At 48.0% G+C, this 26717-nt stretch overlaps 1 protein-coding gene across 2 annotated transcripts in view; it reads left to right on the top strand.

Annotated features, from left to right (window-relative positions):
- Window positions 1-26717, top strand: part of Nos1 (nitric oxide synthase 1) — a 115630-nt gene that overhangs the window by 69595 nt on the left and 19318 nt on the right. The window contains exons 13-20 of one of the 2 annotated variants that reach the window (XM_006970808.4): window positions 1895-2039; window positions 3374-3478; window positions 3978-4036; window positions 5276-5377; window positions 8707-8823; window positions 12959-13133; window positions 18474-18612; window positions 19389-19467. In XM_006970808.4, coding sequence (XP_006970870.1) covers window positions 1895-2039; window positions 3374-3478; window positions 3978-4036; window positions 5276-5377; window positions 8707-8823; window positions 12959-13133; window positions 18474-18612; window positions 19389-19467 — 921 coding nt within the window. The remainder of the gene's footprint in view (window positions 1-1894; window positions 2040-3373; window positions 3479-3977; window positions 4037-5275; window positions 5378-8706; window positions 8824-12958; window positions 13134-18473; window positions 18613-19388; window positions 19468-26717) is intronic. The other variant, XM_042267997.2, reaches the window with a different exon arrangement.

The following is a 26717-nucleotide window of genomic DNA, read 5'->3' on the forward strand; positions in this document are numbered from 1 at the left end:
TGGGGGTATAGGTAAGGCAGGCTGAGCTACATAACAACACCCTGTCCTTTTTTTTTTTTTTTTTTTTTTTTTTGGTTTTTCGAGACAGGGTTTCTCTGTGTAGCTCTAGCTGTCCTGGAACTCACTCTGTAGACCAGGCTAGTCTTAAACTCAGAGATCTGCCTGCCTCTGCCTCCTGAGTGCTGGGATTAAAGGTGTGTGCCACCACCACCTGGCAAGACCCTGTCTTTTTTAAAATTTAGTAATAATAATTATTATTATTATAATTAATTACTATCATTATAATAATAAGGTTTAACTGAGCCAAAAGGAAGATCAGGAGGCTATGGACCGAGGGCACTAAGGAATCACTTTTAACCCAGGGTCCAGCTGTCGTATGTGGTGTACACCACCAAGCCAAGATGATTTAATGGAAATCAACAGCTGTCTGTCCCAAGAAAGAAAACCCCAGTGACCCCTCAGCAGGAACCTCTGTTTGCAGAAGACACCGATACAAGCTAAGCTAGCTTGTGTTCATCCCCTAGGTTCTAGAACTCTCAGGTGTGGCATCCAGGTGTGCAGCAGGTACCATTTATACTAGGAACCCCAGAGGCAAGACTCCTGTCCACCTTGCGGTACCTGATCCCGTGAACCTGGACCTAGTAGATATTCTCATTCTCCCTCCATCCATCCCTTCTTCCCTCCTTCCTCTTCTTCGTGCCTCCCCGGCCCCAACCCCCGGCCCCTGAGAGCTCACCAGCAGCCTCCTCCAGAGCACCCCAAACGGTCTCCAGAGAGCCTTTGTCTACAGCTCCGTTCTGCAGGAGCCAGGAGAGAAAAGCAGTTGGAAGGAACACTGTTATTAAAGTTCAGGGTGGAGACCCTGTGGGTTAATTATCTGCACTCTCCGTGCTCCCAGCCTTCCAGGGGGAGCCCTCCAGGGCACTTTTATTCCTCTCCTTCCTCCCCCTGAGCTCAGAGGCTTCCTGCAGTGTGGGTGGTTTCCCCAATTCTATAAAATGATGAACTCCCTGCCAATATGCCTCAGGTGGGAGATGTCTAGGAATTTGTCTACCAGGAGACTCCTAGTAAGAACAGGGAGGGGAGTTTCAGGTTCAGCAAGGTAGAGCCAAGTCCTTGGTAGGCAGCCACTCCTGCCCTTCCCTCTTCCTCTCCATCTCCCCCTGTGCCTGTCCCTCCCCTACCATTCCCACACCCCTAGCTTCGAGTTCTCAAACTTGATGTCAAACTCCTCCCGGCTTAGGCACAGGGTCTTTAAAAATTCACAGTGTCTTTCGAGAGATATTTGCTATCTATCCAGATGCTGGCTGCTAGGCACCAAGCTCCATGCAGAAGCTTGGCTGGATGTATGTCTGTAAATAAAGCAGTCTTGTTCTTCCTTCGTGGATGTTAAAAAAGTAATAATAATAACAACAATAAAAACCACTGAAGTTAGACCAGCGAGATGGTTCAGGGGATAAAGGCACTTGCTGCCAAGCCTAAGGATCTGAATCGGAATTCCAGGATCCACACGATGGAAGGAGAGGACCAATTCGGTAGGCTGACCTCTGACCTCCGTGCCTGGGCTAAGGCAGAAGCACATGACTACCCATGCACACTAAATACGTAAATGAGAACAATTCTTATCTCAGAATCTCTAAAGCCCCTCTGATTCAGGGCTGGGAGATTATTGGTGACAAGGTTCTCAGGACTCAGGACTAGAAGCAACCAGCCAACAGCAGCCATGTTGCCAACCTCGGACCTCGGAACTTGTTGCTCTGGGGAAATACTGCACAGGTCAATATGGCCTCCAAACTCTGGGGTGCTGTGTGTCTCTAGGGGTCCCTAAGTCTCATCCTAGCCTCCTGTGTCCCTTCTCTGTTCCCCATGTTTCTCTCCACCTGCTCCCTCGCAGAGCCGTCAAGTTCTCAGCCAAGCTGATGGGGCAAGCCATGGCCAAGAGGGTCAAAGCAACCATTCTCTACGCCACGGAGACAGGCAAATCACAAGCCTACGCCAAGACCCTGTGCGAGATCTTCAAGCACGCCTTTGATGCCAAGGTGAGCAAGGCTAGTGTAAGCTGCTGGGCCCTCATGGGAAATAATGCACGTATTTGTATACATATCAGACATAGATAGGTCTCCCATGGATCCTCCAAGAGTCTAGTTCACAGGAAACCTCCATCTGTACAGCAAAATGTTAATGGATTGATGACAACCCATCCTGCTAGGATCAGTGTGAGAAACCTCAATAGCTACAGCTCCACGGATATATCAGGACTTTTCAGAGCTTTTAATCTATGAACACCCATTATAATTTGGGAAATTACAAACTATACATATTTCCCAGGCATATCTGACCCAAGCAAGATCCCTGGTTCTCATGGAGCATCGGGGGAGGCTGGAGTTCCTCAGAAAGTCCTTTGAGAAGTGTACAAGTGATGCTAAGGTGCAGGTGACAGTCTTTCCCTATGGTGGGCACCTCAGCCTCGAGGGGCTCAGGGCCTTTGGGGTACTGGAGGCAGGATTAGAGAAAATACTGGGCAAACCTGGTCAGGTATTGCCAGACCACGCCTACCCTAACTGTGGTCAGGACTCCAAGATCTGGGGACACAGGGTTGAGTGCATGGCTCAGCCAGAAAAGCACTTATAATCCAAGCATGACAACTGGAGTTTGGATGCCCAGCACCCAAATGTAAATGCCAGGTAGTGGCCTGCCTGTAGTCCCAGAACATGCGCAGTGAGACAGGGGAGCTCTCCAGAGCAAGCTGGCTGGCTAGCCTAGACAAATCAGTGACCTCTGGGCTCAACTAAGAGACCCTGTCTCAGGAAATGAAGTAGAGAGCAGTGGAGGAAGATGCCCAATGTTAATCTCTGACCGTCACACACACACACACACACACACACACACACACACACACACACCACGCACACATTCACATCACACACAGATGTACATGCACACATCCACACCACACACATGCACACCACACACACACATTCACACCACACACACATATGCACACATACACATTCACATCATACACATGTGCACACACACACGTGCACACACACACACACATTTCACACCACACATATACATATGCAAGCAAAGAAAACATAGTCCAGGGGTCTTCATAAGGATATAATCTCCTACAAACTCCTTCATTGGACCAGGGCCCAGGTTCCCATAACCCTTCAGGACACAGTGGCCATAACAAGATGTCATGCCAGCAAATGTCATTAGTGAGCCCACTGAATAGTAGGAACATTGGCCCCGAGCACAGAGGCAGCTCAGACTAGCTCACCTTCTTGCTCCTTGTATCCCTTGTCCCCTTTTCATCCCTCCCTGTCACCACTCACTTCTCCCCTCTCCCATGTCCCCGCCCACCTAGGCAATGTCCATGGAGGAGTATGACATTGTGCACCTGGAGCACGAAGCCCTGGTCTTGGTGGTCACCAGCACCTTTGGCAATGGAGACCCCCCTGAGAACGGGGAGGTGAGAGGGAATGCCCCTGCCCTAGCGTGGGGTTCCATCCCCCAGAGGAAATAGCTACAGCTGGGACCCTTCCCCACAACTGCCCCTCAGAAGCAAGTCCTCCCTCCACGAGCCCCAAAGCCAGGATTTGATTTGATCCAACTTGGGCAAATGGGACAATACCAGGTTTTGTCTATCAGTGTCTCCTGGCTAAACACAGTGAGCTGTGTGTTTGAGTTACTCCAATTCTGAGCAGGGGATAGTACTTTCATACAATAAAGACCACAACACTTAGTCGTACACTGGGGTGGAGAGTTCACACCTGTTGGGTGTGAACCACCCCATCCCCATACATACACTGAACCTGCAGCTGGGGCATTGGCTGCCCATCTCAGCCCCTGGCTGTCCCTGATACCTATCCATCAGGCTTCAGGCTCTAGTTTTACCAGCTAAGGCCCCAGACTCTGTGCCCATCCACTAATACGTTCTTCACATTCTGCTCATTTGTTGTGACTTCTAGAAATTTGGCTGTGCTTTGATGGAGATGAGGCACCCGAACTCTGTGCAGGAGGAAAGGAAGTAAGTGAATGTCCCCTCTGACGTCACATGCTGCTCTTGGGACCCATTGAACAATATGTCTTGACACCTAGGTTCATGTGAGGACCAGGCAATGGTTGATGGCCTTTGGAGATGGGTTTTAGCTGGTAGTCTGGGCTTCACTGAGGCTGCTGTTATGGTCTCCAGCTCAACACCCCTCTCCTCTGTGCCCCCAATTTTGTTATCAAGCATAGATTGTAATATCTACCTTGACCTTTTGATTGGTGGGAACCAAATGAGGGAAAAACAAGAAGATGGGAGAGTCTCGGGAAAGATGAGACACACTGTGCAAACCTCGGTTCTCTGGAACTCTCTGCCTTTGGAACTCACGCTGGAAGTCAGTGGGAACCACTTTCTCCTTAGAATCTCCCATCCGAGACTTGCAGAGGTTGCGCGGCTCATGTCCAAGTCAAGTTGAAAGAGTAAATAAGATATTTCGTGAGGCAGACGCCCGTGGTTTCACGCTCATTTCTTGGAGGAGTTACATCTCCCACGGGGCTCTCGAGGTTCTAAAGGCATTTTACAGGGCTGGCAAGATGGCTCAGTGGGGTGGGGGTTGCGTGCCACCAACCTTGATCACTAAGTTCGATCGCCAGGACCCACATGTGGAAGGGCAAAACAGACTCCCCGTCAGAGCATTTTACAAGGTGGAAGTATCTGTGCGCCAAACCACCTTTGGAAATCTCCAGAACCTTCTTTGAGGTACTGAACACAGAGCACACGCACACTGAACCCCCCTCAATGAGACCAATACAGGGTTGCTTCCAAAGAGCAGACCCTGTGACTTGAGAATGTGTGTGTGAGCCGGGTGGTAGTGGCGCATGCCTTTGACCTCAGCACTTGGGAGGCAGAGGCAGGCAGATCTCTGTGAGTTCAAGGCCAGCCTGGTCTACAGAGTGAGTTCCAAAACTACACAGAGAAACCTGTCTTATAAAAACAAAAACAGAAAAATTAACAAACAAGGAAGAATTGTGTATGATGCATAACTGGCTGGACTTTAGAAATGTATGGAGACGATCTCTCCGGGTCTCCCTCCTGAAAGCACAGGACCAAACTCAGGTTCTGGGTACCCAGGGAGCAGAACCATAAGCACCTTTCAGTCAGCACTTGCTCCAGCATCTTGGCATCAACCTCCCCATCCCTCTCCTTTCCATCCACAGCAGCTCCCCTCTCCCCACCTCCTTCAGGGAGAGATAGGGCACCATCCATTCTCCCCTCTAGGTACCCGGAACCCTTGCGTTTCTTTCCCCGTAAAGGGCCTTCCCTCTCCCAGGCTGACTCTGGAGCCCACAGTCTGGTTGCTGTCCGTGACAGCCAGCGCAGGTAGAGAGCATCTGTGTGCGTGTGCATGTGTGTGTGCTGCTGCTGCTGCTGTGTGTGTGTATGTGTGTGCAGGCATGGCATACATTAGACGATGCATGCCCAGTGTTGGAACATCCCTGGCCACCTTTGAATCTCAAAGAGACCTGACTTCTCACCCAGGCTGTGCTACTAACGCAAGGACCTTAAGCAAATCTCTTGACCTCTGGTCTTTCTCGTTAACCAAATGGGGAGAGATCTCGGCCCCTGCCAGTCTCTAGAGGCTGCTGCTGAGGCTGGAGGGAATTGTCAACAACAGAGAGAGCAATGGCAGAAACCTCCAGCCTCATACGGTACACGTGCTGGTATTTTTACCCCACAACCATCCATCCACCCATCGTGCCTCCCCCGCTAACGACACGGCCACCCCCCTGGTATGCTGCGTGACGGATTTGGAGAAGTGACTCAATGTGAGTCTATTTTGGGGGCAGAAAATACACATCCGTGTATTTAGAACCTTGTTAGAACAAAAACTTTGAAAAGCATCCAGCCTAGAAATGCTCTGCCAGAATGTGCATGTTCCTTTTTTGTCTCTCTGTCTCTCTGTCTCTCTGTCTCTCTGTCTCTCTGTCTCTCTCTGTCTCTCTCTCTCTCTCTCTCTCTCTCTCCCTCTCTCTCTCTCCTCTCTCTCTCTCCTCTCTCTCTCTCCTCTCTCTCTTCTCTCTCTCTCTCTCTCTCTCTCTCTCTCTCTCTCTCTCTCTCCTTTTGCATTCTAATGTGTTTCTTGGAATTCTATCTTCGTTTAGGGGAAGGGAAGAGCTGTTTGTTTGTTGAGTATTGGGAATTTTGTTTTAGTTTGGATTTTTTGAGATGTATTTTATTAATTACGTGAGTATGTGTAGTGCCCACAGAAGCCAGAAGGGGGAGTTACATCCCTTGGAGTTACAGGTAGTTTTAAGCCTCCGTGTGGGTGCTGGGAACTGAATTCAGATCCTCTGCCAGAGCAGTAACTGCCAGCCCTCATTTTTGTTGTGTCTAAAAGCAAAAGGTCTTGATGGAAATGGATTTTTCTTTCAGTCTCAGGTTCCTGAGCCTCTTGGGCTGAGGCCCAGGTCCCAGACATCCTCCCTGGCTGGGAAAACTATGGGGAGATGCTGGACCTGTAAAGTGAGAACCTGAGCTCCATCCTCTGAACATACGTTTTAAAAAGTCATGGGCCAGGCATGGTGGGACCAGGTGTGGTGGCGCACACTGTTAATCTCTTCACTCGGAAGACAGAGGCAGGGGACAGCTATGAGTTCAAGGCCAGCCGTGGCTTCATATTGAGACCCTGTCTCCAGAAATTCAAAAGGGGGAGCAGGAGAGAGAGAGAGAGAGAGAGAGGGGGGGGGAGAGGGAGGGAGAAAGGGAGGCAGGGGGAGGGAGGGAGAGAGAGAGAAGCAGGGGGAGGGAGGGAGGGAGAGAGAGAGAGAGAGAGAGAGAGAGAGAGAGAGAGAAACAGGAGGAGGGAGGGAGGGAAGGAAAGAGAGAAGCAGAGGGAGGGAGGGAGGGAGAGAGAGAGAGAGAGGCAGGGGGAGGGAGGGAGAGAGAGAGACAGAGAGAGAGAGAAACAGGAGGAGGGAGGGAGAGAAGGAGAGAGAGAAGCAGGGGGAGGGAGGGAGGGAGGGAGGGAGAGAGAGAGAGAGAGAGAGAGAGAGAGAGAGAGAGAGAGAGAGAGAGAGAGAACGAATGAACAAGCCAAGAAGGCAAGTATAATTATTTCTGTCCTGGGGAGGCAAGTATAGACAGGTTCCAGAGACTAGCTAACCTATTTGGTGAGTTCTAGACCAATGAGAGACTCTGTCTCAAAACACAAGATAGACAGCGCCTAAGGAAGACTCCTAAAGACCTCTGGTCTCCACACACAAGTAAGTACACATACACCCCACAAATGTGACCACCAAGCTTACATGTATGCACACATGTGTACCCATGTGCACATACACATATATACACACACATGCACACACATTCACGCACACACAGTGTCCATGCGTGCTTCAGATCAGTGCCAAAAACAGTTTCCATCTTTCCTGGAAATGTGGCTCGTGACCCTAAAATGTCTAAGAATGTCACTCCACAGCAGGGGAGTGTTGGCAGGGATGGGCCAGCCTTGAGGGACTTTCTACAATGATCTCATCTGTCGATCCTGGCTGTCAAGCAGCCACCAGCAACATATGGCCACTGAGCACCTGGACTAGAAAGTGACTAGTGCAGGCAAGGAACCAACGTTTGAAATTTTTCAAACACATACACATTGTAGGTTGAACAGATTTCCCATACATCCCTAACCCCCTTCCTCACCCTTCCCATGTCCCCTAAACAGCTTCATTTGTACGTTCAGGCTGTTTATACGTATATGATGTCAGGTACCGCCATAAATTTAGGAACTACAAATGAGAGAAAATGTGGAATATTTTTCTGGGGCTGGCTTACATAACCATCACCCAGCCCCCACTTTCTGCAAATGATGGGATATTTTTTTATTTTTTATTTATTTATTTATTTATTTATTTATTTATTTATTTATTTATTTATTTAGTGTTTTGGTTTTCTGAGACAGGGTTTCTCTGTGTACCCTTGGCTGCCCCGGAACTCTATAAACCAGGCTGGCCTCAAACTCACAGAGATCCACCTGCCTCTGCCTCCTGAGTGCTGGGATTAAAGGTGTGTGCCACCACCACCCAGGTGACTTCCTTCTTCTTTATGGCTGAAAAGTCTGCTCTGGATAGCTACTCTAAGCATCCCACATTTAGCCAAGTCCCCTCTTCTTGGACATTTAGTTTTTCATTGTAGTTCATTATAATTATCTTTGGGTTTATATGGCTGCAGGGAGCAAATGGCTACCATATTGGAGAGCACCAATAAAGCACTTGTTTCCAGCCCCTCCGTGAAGTCTGGGGACAGAAACGTTGGCTCTCGGCCCCCGCCCCATCCCTATTGAACCAGTACCCTCACGTTAGCCGAGTCCCGCATGCTAAAACTTGAGAGGCCAGGAGACCTGGTCTCACAGCCACAGGGTCCCTCCCTCCCCCTCTCCGTACTGATGAGACCATCTGAACTCTGTGGGTCTCAATCCTCCCAATTTAAACAGGGGGCCCGGAAACATTTAAGTCTGAGAGGTCGGCTGTCATTGTGGTGATTGTGGGTAAGTCCATGCATTCTCCAAGAGCCCGGAGGAGTGGTAGAGCTTGGCCCAGTACTGCAGAGAAGGTTTTAGAAGCAGGACCAACAGGTTGAAGATCCAGAGTGGGAGCGTGTCTCGGGAGGGGGCTCCAGGGCAGAACTCACAGCCGCGTGTTCGTCTGCCACAGGAGCTACAAGGTCCGGTTCAACAGCGTCTCCTCATACTCTGACTCCCGCAAGTCATCTGGCGACGGACCCGACCTCAGGGACAACTTTGAAAGTACTGGACCCCTGGCCAACGTGAGGTGAGCACGGGTACAGGGGACTGAGGCTGACGAAGGCCCTAAGGGAGCAGGGCTCAGCTGCAAAGCGGCTCTTTGATCAGGAGGAGAATTCTCACCCAGTGTCCCTCCATTCCTCCGGGGTCCCTCCCTCTCTGACTTACATTACCTGGTCTCCCATGTGTGTGGGGGGACATTTGTACCTGATGACCTCTGACCTCTAACCCTGCCTCCCCCCAGATCCCATCCCCAAGGTTCATCCACCATCTGTGCTGTTGGGTACTAGTCTCCGGATGCCACTGTCTACGCCATTTTTCCAAGGAGACAAATTTTACAGAGTGAACCTTAGGTGCCAGGATGACCCAGTGGCTCCCAACCCTAGGTGCACGGTAGGGCCACCTGGAGGTGACCCGTGCTTGGCTGTGCCGTAGTCCCGGCCCTTGAGAAGCTGAGGCAAAAGGATGGCAAGTTCAAGGCCAGCCTGGGCTACATTAGGAGACTCAGTCTCAAACCAAAACAAAAATAACCTGGGGAGGTTTGCAATCTAGCAGTGTGATGCCTGTGTAAGCCCAGCCTGAAGAGATCCTGGAGCTGGTTTAGTATTGGGCCTACACCATCTCTCCACCTCTTCTCTTCTAAACCTTGTTGGTGGCCTCTACTGTGAGGCCCGATTTGAAAACTGCTCCCCAAACCCGCGTCTTCCTAAGCAGAGTCACCCTCCATGAAGTAATTTGGGGGAGGAGGTAGCCAAAGACGTGCATTTGAGGAGTTGATGTGTGTTCGGTTTAATATATATTTGGAAAAAAAATGGGGAGTGTCAAGACATGCTGTCCTGGATGAAGGCCAAGACAGACCAATGCACTGTCCGTCCATCATCCAGACCTAGTCATGAACGTCTCCCACCTTGGCCAGACGAGCCTTCTCAGTGCCTGCTCAGAGCCAGGCTCATAGACAGCACAGGACACAGGGCTCCTAAAATGGGGAAGAATCATGTCTACTGCAACATTTTTACACTCTTTTCTATTTTGTATGTGGGGGGGCGGAGGATCCCTCATAATGTGGGACAGCTCTTAGCTTTTGATATCAGAATATTATTGTAGCATTACTTTCATAATCCAGTCAGGAAAAAAAAATGCAATCCCCACCCTAATCCTCCCTGCCCTCCCCCTCCAAAAAACCTCCCTTCTTCTCATTGGCAGACTTGCATTTAAAGAACTGTACTCAAGAGTGTGGAGAGTTGGCTCCGTCTGTACAGTTCTTGTCACACTAGCCTGAGGACCCGAGTGCGATCCCTAACACCTGGGTGAAATCCAGGCATGGCGGCACGCATCGAGGTGTGCAGCCGTAATCTCAGCCCTGAGGAGGAGAGACAGGGTCCTTAGGTCCCAGTGAGCATCCTATCTCAAAAAAAAAGAAAAAGCTATTCTGAGACACAGCACCTAAAGTTGACATCTGTCCTCCATACCCGTGCACACAACAAAAGTCCTTGTACTTGATTATTATGGTGATATTTTAATTTCACCAATTAAAAATATGCAGGCTTTTGTTGTTGGTTTTTTTTGGGGGGAGGGATGTTTTCTTGTCTAACGGCCCACAAGGCACCTTCAACTTTGAAATCTTAAATGTCTTTGCTATCTGGCCCTGCAGATGAGGACTTAAGTCAACTGTTGGTTTTGAGGTTTAAAATAGGAGCTTTGGACTCCTAAGTAGCGATTGTCATGGAAACGTGAGTCTCCCAGTGACTGTGGTGTGGGCCCCTCAGCCCATCCAGAGTGTTGTCATGAGTCAGCCACCTGATCCTTTGCTGGTGAGCTGGTGACGGTCACGTGTCTGAGTCTGTTGGCCATGCTCTAGCAAAAGGCTGACAGACATCAATGGTTCTCAGGTCTGGGGTCCGGGGAGTCCGAGGCCAGTGTCCCATGAGAGCTCACTCCTAATCATACACAGCTCCTTATAGGCGTGTCCTCATGGTAGAAGGGATGAAGTCTGGTTTCCTCAGCCCCTTAGATGGGCACTAATTTTATTCTAAGGAGCCCCACCCTAATGACCTAATCACCTCCCAGAAGCCCTTTCCCTTCATCCCTCACAATAGGCTTCCCAATGTGAGTCAGGGGGATTCAAATACTCGAACCGCAGGATGTGGTCTGCCAAGCCAGTGAGTAAAAAATCAAAAGGAGGTTACACGAAACAGGCACCCCACACATGCCTGCAACCCCATGTCTGAGGAGAGCGCAGACAGGGAGAGTTGCTGGGACTTGCTGACTTGGACAATGTAAGCTCCACATTCAAGGAGAGACCCTGCCTCAAATGAACAAGCAGAGGGAGAGGAGAATATTCAATGCCCTCTTCTGGCCTCTGCCTGTGCACAGGCATGCACATCTGTACACATGTGTGCAGACCCTCACAGACACATCTAAATAATTTTTTAAAGCAATTCAAAGAGCATGAAAAGTCATTAACAGTATCAGGCATGCTCACATGTGGCCGACATTACACACCCACATAACAGGGGTGTTGGGCGTAGGTGTATCTGTATTGGGCTAAGGCGAAGATGGATGGCATGAGGCAGAAGAGACCTTTTCTCTCACCCCTTGGATCTGCCCACACTGGTTACTACATCTATGTGCAGGCTGCTTCCCTGTGAGGAGTGGTACCCAGACCCAGCAAAACTATGGGGCATGATGGGAAAGACCCGGCCTCATGCACAGGCCGCACTTAGGAAGGCTCAGGAGCCATTGGAACAGAAGGCTGTGAGAGAAGAGAACGTCATGATATAACCGTGTAGGTGTGGGTCTGAGGAGGACATAGGGTCCTGTGGTAACTTTTGCTCCACCAGTGAGACCCCTGGATCCATCCCAGTTCATGTTGTAATGATGCGGGGTCTCGTCCCAATGTCCCTCCTTCCTCCTCCATCTCCATCGTCTTCTCTTCCCCATCAGCCTTGAGCCATTCAGGGACAGCGGATGACAGGGCTCCGCTCCCTGGCTTATCTGGGGTGACTGTCTTCAGCAGTGTACCTTCCTTGGAGATGAGAGAGTGGCTTTTGTGCCCTTTTGGAACCCATCATTGTAGTCCTATTGGCTGAGAACACCAGCCAGGACCACTCTCCAGAAATGAGCTCTATAATATCTGTAAGACTGTAAAGTAACTGGATGTAGTACTACACACCTCAAATCCCAGTGCTCAGGAGATGGGAGCAAGAGAATCAGAGTTCAAGGCCAACCTGGGCAACATGAAACCTTGCCTCAAACAAACAAACAAAAATCCTGTTAACAAGGTCCATCCCACTGCTATACTTTGGTCCCTACCTCAGCAAGGAGAAAACTCATATTAACTTGACCCCTACTGACTCAAGTATCAGTGTTCTCTTGGTGGAGAGAGCTTGTGAAAACATCAGTTTCAGACATTAGAAAGGGTACAGTGTGCATGACTAAGGTTCTATTTTAACCCCATGGAGGAAATTCTACCTCTAGACCAACATGTGATATGTTCAAAAGTCCTCCTAGTCACTTTGCTAGTCCTGCTCCCCAAAGGCCACCACATTAGAATTCTCATAGCCCTCCTTCTTAAGACAAATTGATCCGTGGCAAACAAAAGCATCCCCGCTGAGATTCTTTTCTGTGGATGATCTAGCTAACACAGGAGAGTGCATCCAACAGCTAGTGTTTCCCGCTCATTGCCCTCCCCGACTCTCCTTCCTCAAAAACCACTGGAACTTTCTCTTGAGGACAGTAATCACTACTAGAGACCAAGAGGAAGAAGGGTCTTAAGAGCTCTTGGGATTAAAGCCATCTTTCCACTGAAATGTGTTTCTTCATAGTTCTGAAAGTTAGGACCTCAGCAAAGGGCGGATTCCAGCTGGCTTCTTTTATTGGCTTGTTAAAAACTACCTTCTTTCTGGAGAGGATGAGGAAGAGGAGGAGGAGGAAGAAGAGGACAAGGACGAGGAGGGAGAGGAGAAAGAGAGGAAATTGACTTTATAAGGATCTTACTAACCTTGGTCACTTCCTTAAAGCTATTTCAACATACAGTCCCATAAGGGTTCAGGACTCAAGCCCGTGAATTTTGAGGTCACACTAATCAGCCCATGGTACCAGATACCCTATACCTCCTATGCCCCACAGCCTCCGTCACAGACCTTCTGTTTTTTCCTGGACAGGTTCTCAGTATTCGGCCTGGGCTCTCGGGCGTACCCCCACTTCTGCGCCTTCGGGCACGCGGTGGACACCCTCCTGGAGGAGCTGGGAGGGGAGAGGATTCTGAAGATGAGGGAGGGGGATGAGCTCTGCGGGCAGGAAGAGGCTTTCAGGACCTGGGCCAAGAAGGTCTTCAAGGTAGGAGACCCCCAGCCAATGCCAAGCGGTCCGTGGTGGTGTGACTCAATGGTAGGATTGCTCAGTGGTAGGGTGCTTGCCTAGCATGCTGGAGGCGCAGGATTCTAATGCCAGCATGGGAAAGGGAAGGAGGTATGGGTAGAAACATAAAGTGAGGAAGGGAAGGGGGAGGAAGGAAGGAGAAACGTTAGGAAGGAAAGGAAGGAGAGAGAGAGAGGATAGGCAAGGGAGAGCCCTCCCCCAGTGTCCTCTGTAGCTGGAGGGCTTCTCTCCAGGTTCCCCAAGCCCCGCAGTCCCACAATCCACTTATAAAATAATCACTCAGACGCTTATATCACTTATAAACTGTATGGCCGTGGCAGGCTTCTTGCTAACTGTTCTTTTATCTTAAATTAACCCATTTTTATAAATCTATACCTTGCCACGTGGCTGGTGGCTTCTCAGCGTCTTTACATGCTCCTCTCCTGGCGGTGGCTGCAGTGTCTCTCCCCTCAGCCTTCCGCTTCCCAGAATTCTCCTCTCTCCTTGTCCCACCTACTTCCTGCCTGGCCACTTGCCAACCAGTGTTTTATTTATATATAGAGCAATATCCACAGCACTTCCCCTTTTCTTCTTTTTTTAAAAAGGAAGGTTTTAACTTTAACATGGTAAAATTACATATAACAAGACAATTACCGAGCAAGAATTATAGTTACAATATTAAAGAAGATGTCCTATCTATCTTATATTTGTGAGTTTAAGGTTTTATATCTAACTTATCTTTTATCATAACTGAGGAAATTACAACTATCTAGTTTTCAACCACATCAAAGACCTGAGAAGGAACATAATGGTCCCTGAGAAATGGTAGATGGATGCAAGCAACTTTCGGGAATCTTGCAAGAGTAGACCAAGACAGCTGGCAGCCTGGACAGTCACCTAATGTTTCTCAGCATTGTTGGTGCATTCAAATTGGCTATAGGCCTAGAGTATCTGACAGACCATTTTCAGAAGCAGGATTTCTGAAAGACCATCTTACCCTGTCTTGGCAGAGTACAGTGGTCGCTTTCCTTGTGTCCCGCTTGTCCAGAAAGGACAGCATTGCATTTGTACTGTCAGCCATCAAGGCAAGGGCAGTTCTTTGCCCAGTAGGCCATTTTGTGCCAAGAAGACAAACTTCCCAATGGAAATGTCTTAGAAGCCCAACATTCTCTCGGGATCAAATTGGTGCAGCCAGGAGCAATTGTGTCTCACGTCAACAGAATTCTAAGTTATTTAAATGCCATATTCTCCAGGTCTATGAAGTGTTTGAAGATTACCTATCTATCTGAAATATATCTATGTATACCTAGAAGACTTAACTAACATGGCTACAAATATGATTATCATAGATGACTAATTATTAATCTATTTTTAATTATCCATTACAATTTTAAATGAGTTACATAAACATAATACCTCAAACAAGAATAGAAACATATATATAGTATAACAAAATTAACTTAAAGTTTGTATCAATAAACTAAAATTTATACCAATGTAAAACATTTTAAACATGAACTAAAATCTATACCAATGTAAGACATTTCAAACAAGTTTTCTTTAAAAGCAGGTTCATTAATCTACCCTTTTATCTCATCATCTCCACATTCTCCTATATATCTATATCATATCCCCTTTTCTTTTTTAGAAAGAGATCACATTTATAATCAACCTGTTTTAAATAAAAATATTGGTTTTTCTCTGTCCCACACCAGAGGGCTCTTCTGATTTGGGACACAAGAATCTCTTAACCAATTTTTTTTTTTTTTAAGCAATATGTCTGGGTTTAGAGGGGGAGTGAGCCAATTCCACCTCTAAAGCCAGCTTGGTATATTTGGGAATTTGGGCGTAGCATCTCTTACTACTTCCTGCTGGAGGGGGGCGCTGTATCTTATGGGGATGCAAAGAAAATTTTTAGGCCTATGGGGTAGTCCGTGAGGCTGTATTGTGTGAACCAGTTGCCTTGAAACCGCTCTGGATGTTGGATCATCTGGGCCATGGTGTCACCGGAGGCCTTTCAGGGGGTCTTGGCTGGTGAAACCTGATGTATCTTAATCTGGAACAAATCCACAGCCTCTGGCTTTCTGTGGAAACAAAAGCAGAATCTCTTTTCCAAAGCAACATATCCTTAAATCCAAATTTTGAAGTGAAGGTACCTTTAAAATATACATTTTGGCATAACTCAACAGCTTTTGTAATCAAATGTTTTTTTTCAGTTACGAATATCAAAGAGAACATAATCCAGATTCTCTGTGTGGTAGCCATCTTTACGTGGCTTATGTTTTATATTACCTCGAGCCTATTGCTTTAAACTGCATCCTTCTGAGCCTGAAACAGCGCTGTGGCTGCTGGCTCCGCCCAGTTCAGCTTCCCAACATGGCAGTGGTACGTTTTCCGCCAGCTCTGGGAGTCATCAAGTCTCAGAAATAGTGGGTCTAAGCTTTTATCAAAGCAGCGTGTAGCCCAGAAACCTTTTTTTTTTTTTTTTTTTTTAAATACTAGTAAAGACTAAATCTACCGCATAGCATAATGTGCCCCTGGCAGATGCCTCATTCCCGCCATAGTGCCGGTCAAACGCACCCGCCAGGAACCCGCCAGTGTTCAAACCTGCGTCTTGCGCTGTCTAGCTGCCCGTATGAGACAAGAAGCAGGAACCTGTTTTTGGCTCTGTTCAGAATTGGTTATTAAATATTCTCAGGTTTAAGGTGGAAACTTGAGCCGTTGGGCGCCATTTGTAGCTGGAGGGCTTCTCTCCAGGTTCCCCAAGCCCCGCAGTCCCACAATCCACTTATAAAATAATCACTCAGACGCTTATATCACTTATAAACTGTATGGCCGTGGCAGGCTTCTTGCTAACTGTTCTTTTATCTTAAATTAACCCATTTTTATAAATCTATACCTTGCCACGTGGCTGGTGGCTTCTCAGCGTCTTTACATGCTCCTCTCCTGGCGGTGGCTGCAGTGTCTCTCCCCTCAGCCTTCCGCTTCCCAGAATTCTCCTCTCTCCTTGTCCCACCTACTTCCTGCCTGGCCACTTGCCAACCAGTGTTTTATTTATATATAGAGCAATATCCACAGCAGTCCTCAGCCAGGATACAGCTCCGCACACATTTTCCGCTGAGAGTCCTCCCCGTCACCAAAGCCAACACTGTGGCTTTTATCCTCTCTGTCCACTGCCCTGGAATTGGTTCCTCATCAGCAACCCCAGAAGGAAGGGTCCTGGGCAGCTTCGGTCATGGCAGTTGTGCAGAAGGCAAAAGGGGAAACTGAGGCCCAAGGCTCTATGAGATATTAGAGGGAGCTGTGTCTATAAGCCTCTTCCTGGATTTCCACCCAGACATTGAGACCTGAGATGATTCAGGGCCACTCATATCCGAGATAACTGTGTTTCCTCATCTCGGCAGCCAACCTTAACTGAGCATCCCAGAGGCCAGGCCCCTGAAAAACCTCTAGAGCAGTGGTTCTCAACCTTCCTAATGCTGTAACCTTTTAATACAGTTCCTCATGCTATGGTGACCCCCCAACCATAGAATTATTTTAATTGCTACTTCATAACTGTAATTTTGCTACTCTTATGAATCATAATGTAAATATTTTGGAGATAGGGGTTTGGAAATAGGCAATGGGGTCATGACTCACAGGTTGAGAACCGTTGCTCTAACCATTTGTTGGCATCCTGGTCTCCCATCCCACCCCCAGCTCACTCATGTCTGTGTCTGCAGACATCCCTTCTTGTTCGTTTCATGAGGGTGAAATCTAATACCAAGTGACCTTTCATGACTGGCTTCTTTCCCTTATTATAAAGTTTTTTTTAAGATTTATTTATTATGCATACAGTGTTTTGTCTGTATGTATGCCTACACAGCAGAAGGCATCAGATCTCATTACAGATGGCTGTGAGCCACCATGTAGTTGCTGGGAATTGAACTCAGGACCTCTGGAAGAGCAGCCAGTGCTCTTTACCTCTGAGCCATCTCTCCAGCCCCTCTTATTATAAAGATTTTCAGGTTCATCCACACTATAGCATGGGTCAGTACTTTATCCTTTCTTGTAGCCAAACAATATTCCACAGTATGATATTTTACTTTTCTATTTTTATGTTGATGAACATGTCAACTGTTTTTAAATAGGCACACAGCCAGATAATAATAAAACCTATGTTTGAAAACTTTACATTTCACTGAAAAAAATATTTCTATGGTTGTATATGCCTCAGTCTCAGTTATTTGAGAGGCTGCGGCAGGGGCATCACTTGGACCTGCGTGTTCAAGACTTGCCTGGACCTGTCTCAGAAAAAGTTTACTAATCATTCTGGGCAGTAATCTTAGGATCATTAATGTTTGCTGATAAAGGAGCTTTGACCAAAAAGGAAACAAAAAAATGTGTATTCAGACAGCTTTTCCTAGCTTTGTATAATTTTTTTAAATCTTTTGAAGAAGATGAAAGTTCTATGGTATTTATTTTCATTTTAATGTTAAGCCTCTGGGCACATGGGATTTAGTAATAAAGGTCATCATAGATGTGTCTTTAGTAGAAGTGAAGACCTCAATCACTGTTCAAAATATTGGGTGATGGTGAGCACATGGATGCATGGGTGAGGGTAGATGAATGGGTATATGAAACAGTGAGTAGGTGAATAAATATTAGGTGAAGACAGACAAATAGATGGGTGAGTAGAAAGGTAGATGAGTGGGTGGGTCAGTGGATGGATAGGAATGTTTGGATGATGGATGGATGCCTGGATTGATGTTTGGATGGATGGATGGATGGATGGATGGATGGATGGATGGATGGATGGATGGATGGATGGGTGGGTGGGTGGGTGGATGGATGGATGGATGGGTGGGTGGGTGGATGGATGGATGGATGGATGGCTGCTGGATGGATGGATGATTGGATGGATAGATAGATGGATGAATGGATGGATGGATGGTTGGATGGATGGATAGCTGATGGATGGATAGCTGATGGATGGGTGTATGGTTGGCTGGATGAATGGATGATGGATGGTGGGTGGGTGGATGTATAGATGGATGGTTAGTTGAATGGATGGAAAAAAGGATCAATAAGGTAGATGGACAGACAGCTAGGTAGATGAAAGTGTGGGTAGATCAATGGATGGGTGAGTGGGTTGGTGGATAGATGGTAGAAGGAAGAACGGGTATATGGATTAATAGGTGGAGACAGGGAAGGAGAGAAATGGGGAGAGAGGAGAGAAAAAGAGGGATGGGGAGAGACATCCATGTCATGCCTCAGAGCCTCCTGTGGAGGCGCCATCTAGGATAACTGAGGTCACCAAAAACTCTCTGTGGGCCACAGGCAGCCTGTGATGTGTTCTGCGTCGGGGATGACGTCAACATCGAGAAGGCGAACAATTCCCTCATCAGCAATGACCGCAGCTGGAAGAGGAACAAGTTCCGCCTCACCTACGTGGCTGAGGCTCCAGAGCTGACACAAGGTACTGACACTGCCCTCCTAGGAGGCCCTCGTCCCCTTAGGGAGGGTTGGGCTGGAGAGCTCCCTTCAAGGGTGTGTGGGGATGGTGGCTTTATCACTCTGGTCCCCCTTTCAGAGAAGCCCTTGCACACACACAGACCACACTTCTGTCCCCACATGCAGGGGACTGTACCACTGGAAGACTCTCTCCAGCTGCACAGCCCGCCCTATGAACCATCCCACCTCCATTCTATTCACCTTGGCATAATTTGGTTCAGTGTCTACAACCACCTCACCCAGCCCCGCTGATACCTGGCCCCACCCTCATCCTTTCCACTCCAGAGGAAGAGCTGGGGAGGGGTCTGAGGGGACGGCTCACTTGGTAAAGTACAGGCTTTCCAGACACGAGGACCTGAGTTTGATTCCCCAGAACCCATGAAAGGCCAGGCATGGTGCTGCGTGCTGGAAGTCCCAGCGCGGGGAAAGAGGGAAACCAGAGAACCTTAGGGCTCACTAGCCAGCCTAGTCTAACTGGCCAGCTCCAGGCCAGTGAGAGACCCTCTCTCAAAAGATAAATTTATAAACTACCTACAATGGTAACTCAGGTTGTCCTCTGGCTTACACATACACACACACACACACACACACACACACACACACACACACATCCACACATCCTCCTGCACACATGCTATTACACCTACACATATATGTACATATACATACTCAAAGTTGGAGAGGTTTTGTGGACCATTGTTTAACCCTCTCTCATGGTGACCTTTATTTCTCTCCTCACAGGTCTTTCCAACGTCCACAAAAAGCGAGTCTCGGCCGCTCGGTTCCTTAGCCGCCAAAACCTGCAGAGCCCTAAATCCAGGTAGGAGGAGCACCCAGGTGTGCTCAGCAGCAGTCCCCTCTGCTCCCAGCTGCCACCCATAGCCAGGAAGGAGAGCTCAGATTCCAGAGGCTACCGAGAGCTTCAGGAGTCCCCTCACACCAGGTCTCAGACTTCTGCCTTCACGTTCTGTCCCCAACTAGAGACAGGAACAAAGGAGAAGTGTCAAACATACAATGTCAAGAAAGAAATGGGCCTCAGGATGATCTTCGCGGGGAGTCCCCTTGTGAAATAGCTGGGTGTTCTCTGTAGGTAGCATCTCCACCAGAAAGTGCTGAATCAAATTATCTTTTTTGTTGTTGTTGTGTTGTGGGGTTTTTGTTGCTGTTTTTTGTTTTTCAAGACAGGGTTTCTCTGTGTAGCTTTGAGCCTTTCCTGGAACTTGCTTTGGAGACCAGGATGGACTCGAACTCACAGAGATCCGCCTGGCTCTGCCTCCTGAGTGCTGGGATTAAAGGTGTGCGCTACCACCACCCGGCCTAATCAAATTATCTTACTGTGAGTGATTTTTCTCAATAGCAGTGTTTCTCAACCTGTGGGTCACACGACCCCTCTGGGGATCGAATGACCTTTCCACAGGGGTCACCTAAGACCATTGGAAAACACAGATTTACAGTTAATAACCTTAGCAAAAATACTCTTAAGGCTGGGGGGGGGGTCACCACAACTTGAGGAACTGTATTAAAGGGCCACAGCATTTGGAAGGCTGAGAACGCTGTTCTTAAGCGCTGCAGAGATAGCTACCTGCTATGGAGTGATGAAAGGTGTACCCCAAAACAACTTACTCTTTGATTTGAAACCCTAACTATAACATATCATCTGTGGGGGGGGGTGACTTGGTGCCACCCCGTGCCTAGGGAGATCAGAGGACAACCTTTGGGTGTCCATCCTTACCTTCTACCTTCTTTGAGACAGGGACTCTTCGCTGATGCATAATCCAAATCTGGTCTATGGAGCTTCTGTGGACCCTCCTGTCCCTTCCTATGGGCTGCTGGGCTTTTCAGGAACGTGTCCTCTGCATTTGGCTCTTTGTTGTTTATTTATTTTATTTTATTTTATTTTATTTTAGTTTAGTTTAGTTTAGTTTATTTTAGTGTGTGTGTGTGTGTGTGTGTGTGTGTGTGTGTGTGTGTGTGTGTGTGTGTTTTACGCTTGCCAAGGCCAGGAGAGTGTCAGATCCCCTCAAACTGGAGTTACAGGTGACTATGAACCACTATGTGGATGCTGAGAACTAAACTTGGGTCCTCTGCCATGGCCACCTGTTGTAGGATGTCCTTCTGTACGCTGTGAATATGTGTTGCTTTTATTGATTGATGAATAAAGCTGCTTTGGCCTATGGCAAAGCAGAATATAGATAGACTAGAAAGCCAAACTGAATATAGGGAGAAAGAAGGGTAGAGTCAAGGAGACTCCAGCCAGCTGCCCAGTAATGCCACAGCCACATGTCAATACATACATTAATAGAAATGGATTAATTTAAGATGTAAGAGCTAGCTAGTAATAAGCCTGAGCCACTGGCCAAACATTTATAACTAATATAAGCCTCTGAGTAGTTATTTGGAAACAGGCAGGAAGGGGAGATTTATCCATTTAAAGCCTTAATTACAATTCTTAATTGCTGCATCATCTGTCCAGCCCTATGCACCCAGCCTTTTATGTGGGCTGTAGGGATCCGAACTCAGGTCATTAGGTTTGTGCAGTAAATTCTTTTTTACTGGATGAGATACCCTAGAAGTTATCTTACTACCCAACATAGCCAAATAACTTACTATCTACTGTAGCCAACCTTGCTATCTGATACAGAGTGTGTTTGTCTTAGCACTTTGGGCAGAGTGTGGCTTTTGTTTTATGCAATGCTGGGGCTTGAACCTGGGATCTTATACACACTCGGCAAGTGCTGGACCACTGAACTACATTTTAAGTCTCAGCACTTGACTTAAAACTCGGTTAGCCTCTTCAACAACACCCAGAACAAATTCATTTCTTCCTAGTAAGAGACTTAGGCGACCAAGGACACTGACCCCATATCCTCTGGGTCCCTTTACCTCCAAGCTGTTCTCCACAGACCTGGCTTCCCTAGCCTCAGACTTGAATCACACGGCTCTTACTCCTCCACTGGGAATACCACTCCCAGCTCCAGCAGCAGAAGTCACATGATCACCACCAACAACTGTGTCGGGTCGGTTGCTGTGGTCACCAGCCTGACTGAACAGGACATATTAATATCACCTGCCCTGCGACACTGTCCTCCCAACCAACCCATTCACCCATTAAGCCTGTGTCCTCACTGAACCCAGGCATCTCTCTTTTCAAAATGATCGCACCCAGACTGGCAACCTCTCTGCATCTATAATAATTGTTTAAGTCTTTGCACTGATCCCTCTTGGGATTTTTTTTTTCACTTTTCAATTAAAACTCAGCTATGTCTTTTAAATTATTTATTCTTTGCAGCCCTAGGCACAGACCCCAGCTCTCCCACACACAAACTGGGTCCGTGTGGCCTTGGAAAAGTCACAGGGTATGGAATCGAGAGTTAGAGAGATGGTTCAGTGACTAAAAGTACTGGCTACTTGGGCTGGAGGGCTGGCTCTGTGGTTAAGAGCACTGGCTGTTCTTCCAGAGGTCCTGAGTTCAATTCCCAGCAACCACGTGGTGGCTCACAACCATCTGTAATGAGATCTGGCGCCCTCTTCTGGCCTGCAGGCATACATGCCCCCAGAACACCGTATGCATTATATATGTGTATATGTATATGTATGTATATGTATATATACTGACTACTCTTGTAGAGGACCCTGGTTCAGTTCCCAGCACCCACCACATGGTTGCTCACAACCATCTATCACTCCAGTTCCAGGATATGTGGTGCCCTCTTCTGGCCTCCATGGGTAGCAGTGACCATACATACATTCAAAGTATTCATAGACAAAATAAATGTTTTTCTATAAAAGTCACTTGCATGCTCTGAGGACCCTTCCCCTTCACTACACCATGCAAATGCTGGCAGCAAGCTGGCTCACTTGTATCTAATACACTCTGTCTTCCATGCACTGAGCGGACCTCTCTGGATGCTATTTCTCACTCACACCCGCCCAGGAAATCAAGGCCACAATTGCTCACATGTTAGATATGAGAAGGGACCGTGAGAAAATGCAAGCATCTTTTTTCAAGGTCACATTGACCTGGTTCTCTGGCCGCCACGCCAAATGACTCCACAGATGGCCTCTGCTGTGACCATTGACAATGATCCTCCCCAAGCGGCTGGCATAATACAGGATCCATGCACATTCCTTGTTCCTCCCAGCTTCCTCGCGTTACCTGCATAGTTAGCATGCACGCTTTCTGCGTGCCCTTCCAAGCCTTTGATTAAAGAGGTTCACAGGACAGAGCCCCCCAAGCCTCTTGAACTCTTTCTCAAATATTCTCACACATTAATAGAATACATTAGGCACTTAATACCTTTGAACAATTAGTTAAATGCAGCATTAGGTGGATTTACATCTGAGGGAGAGGAGCTGCGTGTTGGAAAGCCATAGCTGATGTCTCAATTCAATCCCGGGGAAAGTAATGAGCGTGATACAATGTTGCAAGCGCATTGAAAAACCAGTGTGTGGTGAGTCCTGCCTAGAGCATGGTTCTTAGGCAGCAAGAAAAAACAGGCAAATGGCCTTGGAATTGGCCCTATCCACCACCCAAAGGGAACTGACTCCATCAGAGTTCCGACAACAATTTACAGAGGAATATGCCAAGCAAGGTTAGGAACTGGAATTGAGTTAAAATAGTTGTAACCTATCAGGGAAAAGACAAAATTGTGACTTAGGAGTTTGGGGGCTGGAACAAGAGGCCAGTGGTTAAGAGCACTGGATGCTCTTCTAGAGAACTTGGGTTCCATGCCCAGCACCCACATGGTGGCTCACAACCACTTATAATTCCAGTTCTAGGGGGATCTGATGCCCTCTTCTGGCCTCTGTGGGCCCAGACAAGCATGTGGTGCACAAATGTTCATGCAGGCAAAACACCCATACACACACACATAAAATGAAAAATTACCAAATATATTTTTAAAAGATAATGCTTTATAGAATTTTTTAAGTATAATTGAGTGGAATAGCAGAACTCACCCAGTGGGGGTTCTCTGGCCTTGGAAACCATAAACAAGATATCACAAATCATTCCCACTAGCAATCCTTAATTATAGGTCCAGTACCGACCCAAGAGGAAGTCAGTGGCCCCTGGAGGGTGACCCGTGCTGAGCGACAGCACTCAGCATCCTGCCTGGAAATGAATTTTGTGATGCAGGCACAGTAATTTGGAAAAACAATGTGTAAGAGAGTATGCCATAGTGTGAGTGTGGGCAGGACAGAAACAGAAAATTCTAGAAGTCGAGGGGCGGAGAAAGAATGAAGGACTGAGATCGCTTGGTTAGGAAGAGTGGACTCCAGAGAGGAAAAGGGAGAAGCTGTCTAGAAAGGGAGAACTGAGAACTCAAGAGCACAGAGGGAATTTTCAGTGGTCAGGGGAGGTCCCAAGAGAGCGATCTCTATGTCTGTGTGGGGTGCACACGTTTGTGCATGTGTGTGCATGTGTATAGAGGCCCAAGGTGACAGACGGGATCCCCCTGCGTCACTCTCAATCTTGGTGTTTGAGATAGGCCCTTCCTGAACCTGGAAATCACTGCTTCCACTAGACTGCTGATCTGTGAGGCCCAGGCACCCTCCTTTCCAGCTACAGGATTGGAGACGCATGGCACCTCACTCAGCTTTCTACGTGCGAGTGGGAATCTGAAGGCAGGTCCTCTGCTTGTGTGGCAGGAACACTTACTACAGAGTATTTCCCCAGCCTGAGAACTGTGTTTTTGTTTTGTTTTGTTAAGGCAGTCCAAGAAATCTTTTTAAAATGTGAATTGAAGCAGATGCACTCTCTGCTTCACAGCCTACAAGTGCTTCCTGCAGATCAAAGGCGACTCTGAAACCTTTGTCTGATGGGTCACAAAGAGGTCCCTGGGGTCACACAGGTCACGAAGAGATCCCTGGGATCCACCCATCACCTCCCTCAAACTCTGCAGTCACGGCCAGGCATGTTGGCACACATCTTTAATTTTAGCACACAAGAGCGGGGCGGCGGTGGCGCACGCCTTGAATCCCAGCACTCGGGAGGCGGAGGTAGGCGGATCTCTGTGAGTTCGAGGCCAGCCTGGGCTACAGAGCGAGATCCAGGACAGGCACCAAAACTACACGGAGAAACCCTTTCTCAAAAAACAAAACAAAACAAAAAAATCAGACCACAGAGCGACCACTGTCTCCATTACACACCACTCTGTCCACCGCTGCCACGTAGCCACTCCCCTAACTTCTGTGGGATCTTTAAGTGACTTCTCAGTGAGAATAAGACAGCCTGCCAGCTCGCCTTGCCCATCACTCTCTCCCCAGTACCTAAAACCACATATTGATGACTGTACCTCGTGGAGGGGAGCTAGCTCATGACTCTCATTCCCCTTCAGGCAGGGAGAAACTATTAGCTATTCGGATTTCTCTATTTGATAGGAAATAGTGTTAGATAGCTGTTGTCTCATCTGTGAACCTATCTGACCCACGACCATGTGCACGTCTGTCTTTGTGTCTCTGTATGGGTATGTCTGTGTGTGTGTCTTCGCGAGTGCACGCATGTGTCTGTGTGTGTGTCTGTCTGTCTGAGTTCGTGGAAGTGACACTTGTGTAGGTGAAAGAAATCAGCAGGTCACAGGCCAGGCTGTGAGGAGAGAGGAACACGAGGCCTGAATGGCTACTGCTTCCCGAAGTGCCCTTCCCTCCCAGAGCATCTCAACAGACCATATGAGTCGGGACTCACACCTGTAATCTTAGCACTTGGGAGGCTGAGGCGAGAGTTCAAAGCCATGGTGGGCTACATAATGAGCTTCAGGCCAGCTTGAACTAGAGTGTGAGAGCATCTGTCTGCGATGGGGGCGCGGGGTGGGCGGGCGGGGGGGAGGGTCAGGAGGAGGAGGGAATGAAGGAAGGGAAAGAAAAAAATCCCTGTCCCAGAGCTTAACAAACATAGAAAAAAATGCAGCAGAATTGAGTGATGGTAATTGGTGCTCAGGTTGGCCAGTGAAACTCAGCTTCACAGCAAAACATTAAGGACTGTCCACCCAGATGCCCTGGGCACCCAGCCATGCCCTGCTAGTCACTTGCAAAGTCATCTTGTGCAAAATCCCAGATGGGGTAGAACCTGAACCCACCTTCTCGGCACCTGCTGGCCACATCCTGTCCCCTAGCCTGTCCCTTCCTTTACTGTCCAATCACCTGCAGGGCAGAGAGGCCTTGGGGGAAGCCAGTGAGCATCCGCCAGCTCAGGAGGTTTGGGCTCTTGGTCTTCCTGTTGGGAAGAAAGTGGGAGTTGATTTGAAAGCCTTTCCAAGACTTACGCTGCTTGAGCAACGGGCTCCTGAATTAAAGGCCTTGCAGCGCCCCCTGCTGGCTAGTGGCTTCTGCCAATCTCTTCCTGTCAACAGGGAAAACAATGGTGGTGATTTCTTTGCTCCCAGGAACTAAAAGGCTGATGTGAGCTAGGGAGGAAAACCAGTCACATGAGTTGCTGTAACTGACAAGCTCACCATCCTAGAGAGGACAAGACCCTCTTGGGAGAGGAGGGGGCCGTCCCAAACCCTAGGAACACACAGTTAGGCCTCCCAAGTTCCCCACCACACCACAAACAGGCCGCCAGGCTTCAAGAAAAGGCTTCACACTCACCCCCACCCCCCATACACACAAGGACACGTGCCAGCTTAGCTATTTTTAATAACGGTGGCTATTCGCGGCACAAAGGGGCTCTTGGTTGTGCCAAAAGCATCCCTAAATAGCAAGTGCTCTTGATCTATTCAAGTGTGATTTACATGTGGGGAACGCGAGTCTCTCCCTCCTCTGAGACCAGTTGGCAAGGAGGAAAGAGCAATGTTTGGAGTTGGAGAAGGCTGTGAGCCTCCCCGTGCTGTGGGTGCTGGGAACCAAAGCTAGGTCCTTAGCAAGCACAGCCTGAGCCATCTCTCCAGCCCCAAAAATTCGTTCTTTTTTTTTTTTTCTTTTAACACTTTTTTAAATAGATTTATTTATTTATTATGTATACAGTGTTCTGCCTGCATGTACCCCTGCAGGCCAGAAGAGGGCACCAGATCTCATTACAGATGGGTGTGAGCCACCATGTGGTTGCTGGAAATGGAACTCAGGTCCTCTGGA

Source organism: Peromyscus maniculatus, chromosome 23 (assembly GCF_049852395.1).
Source record: "Peromyscus maniculatus bairdii isolate BWxNUB_F1_BW_parent chromosome 23, HU_Pman_BW_mat_3.1, whole genome shotgun sequence".
Lineage (NCBI taxonomy): Eukaryota > Metazoa > Chordata > Mammalia > Rodentia > Cricetidae > Peromyscus > Peromyscus maniculatus.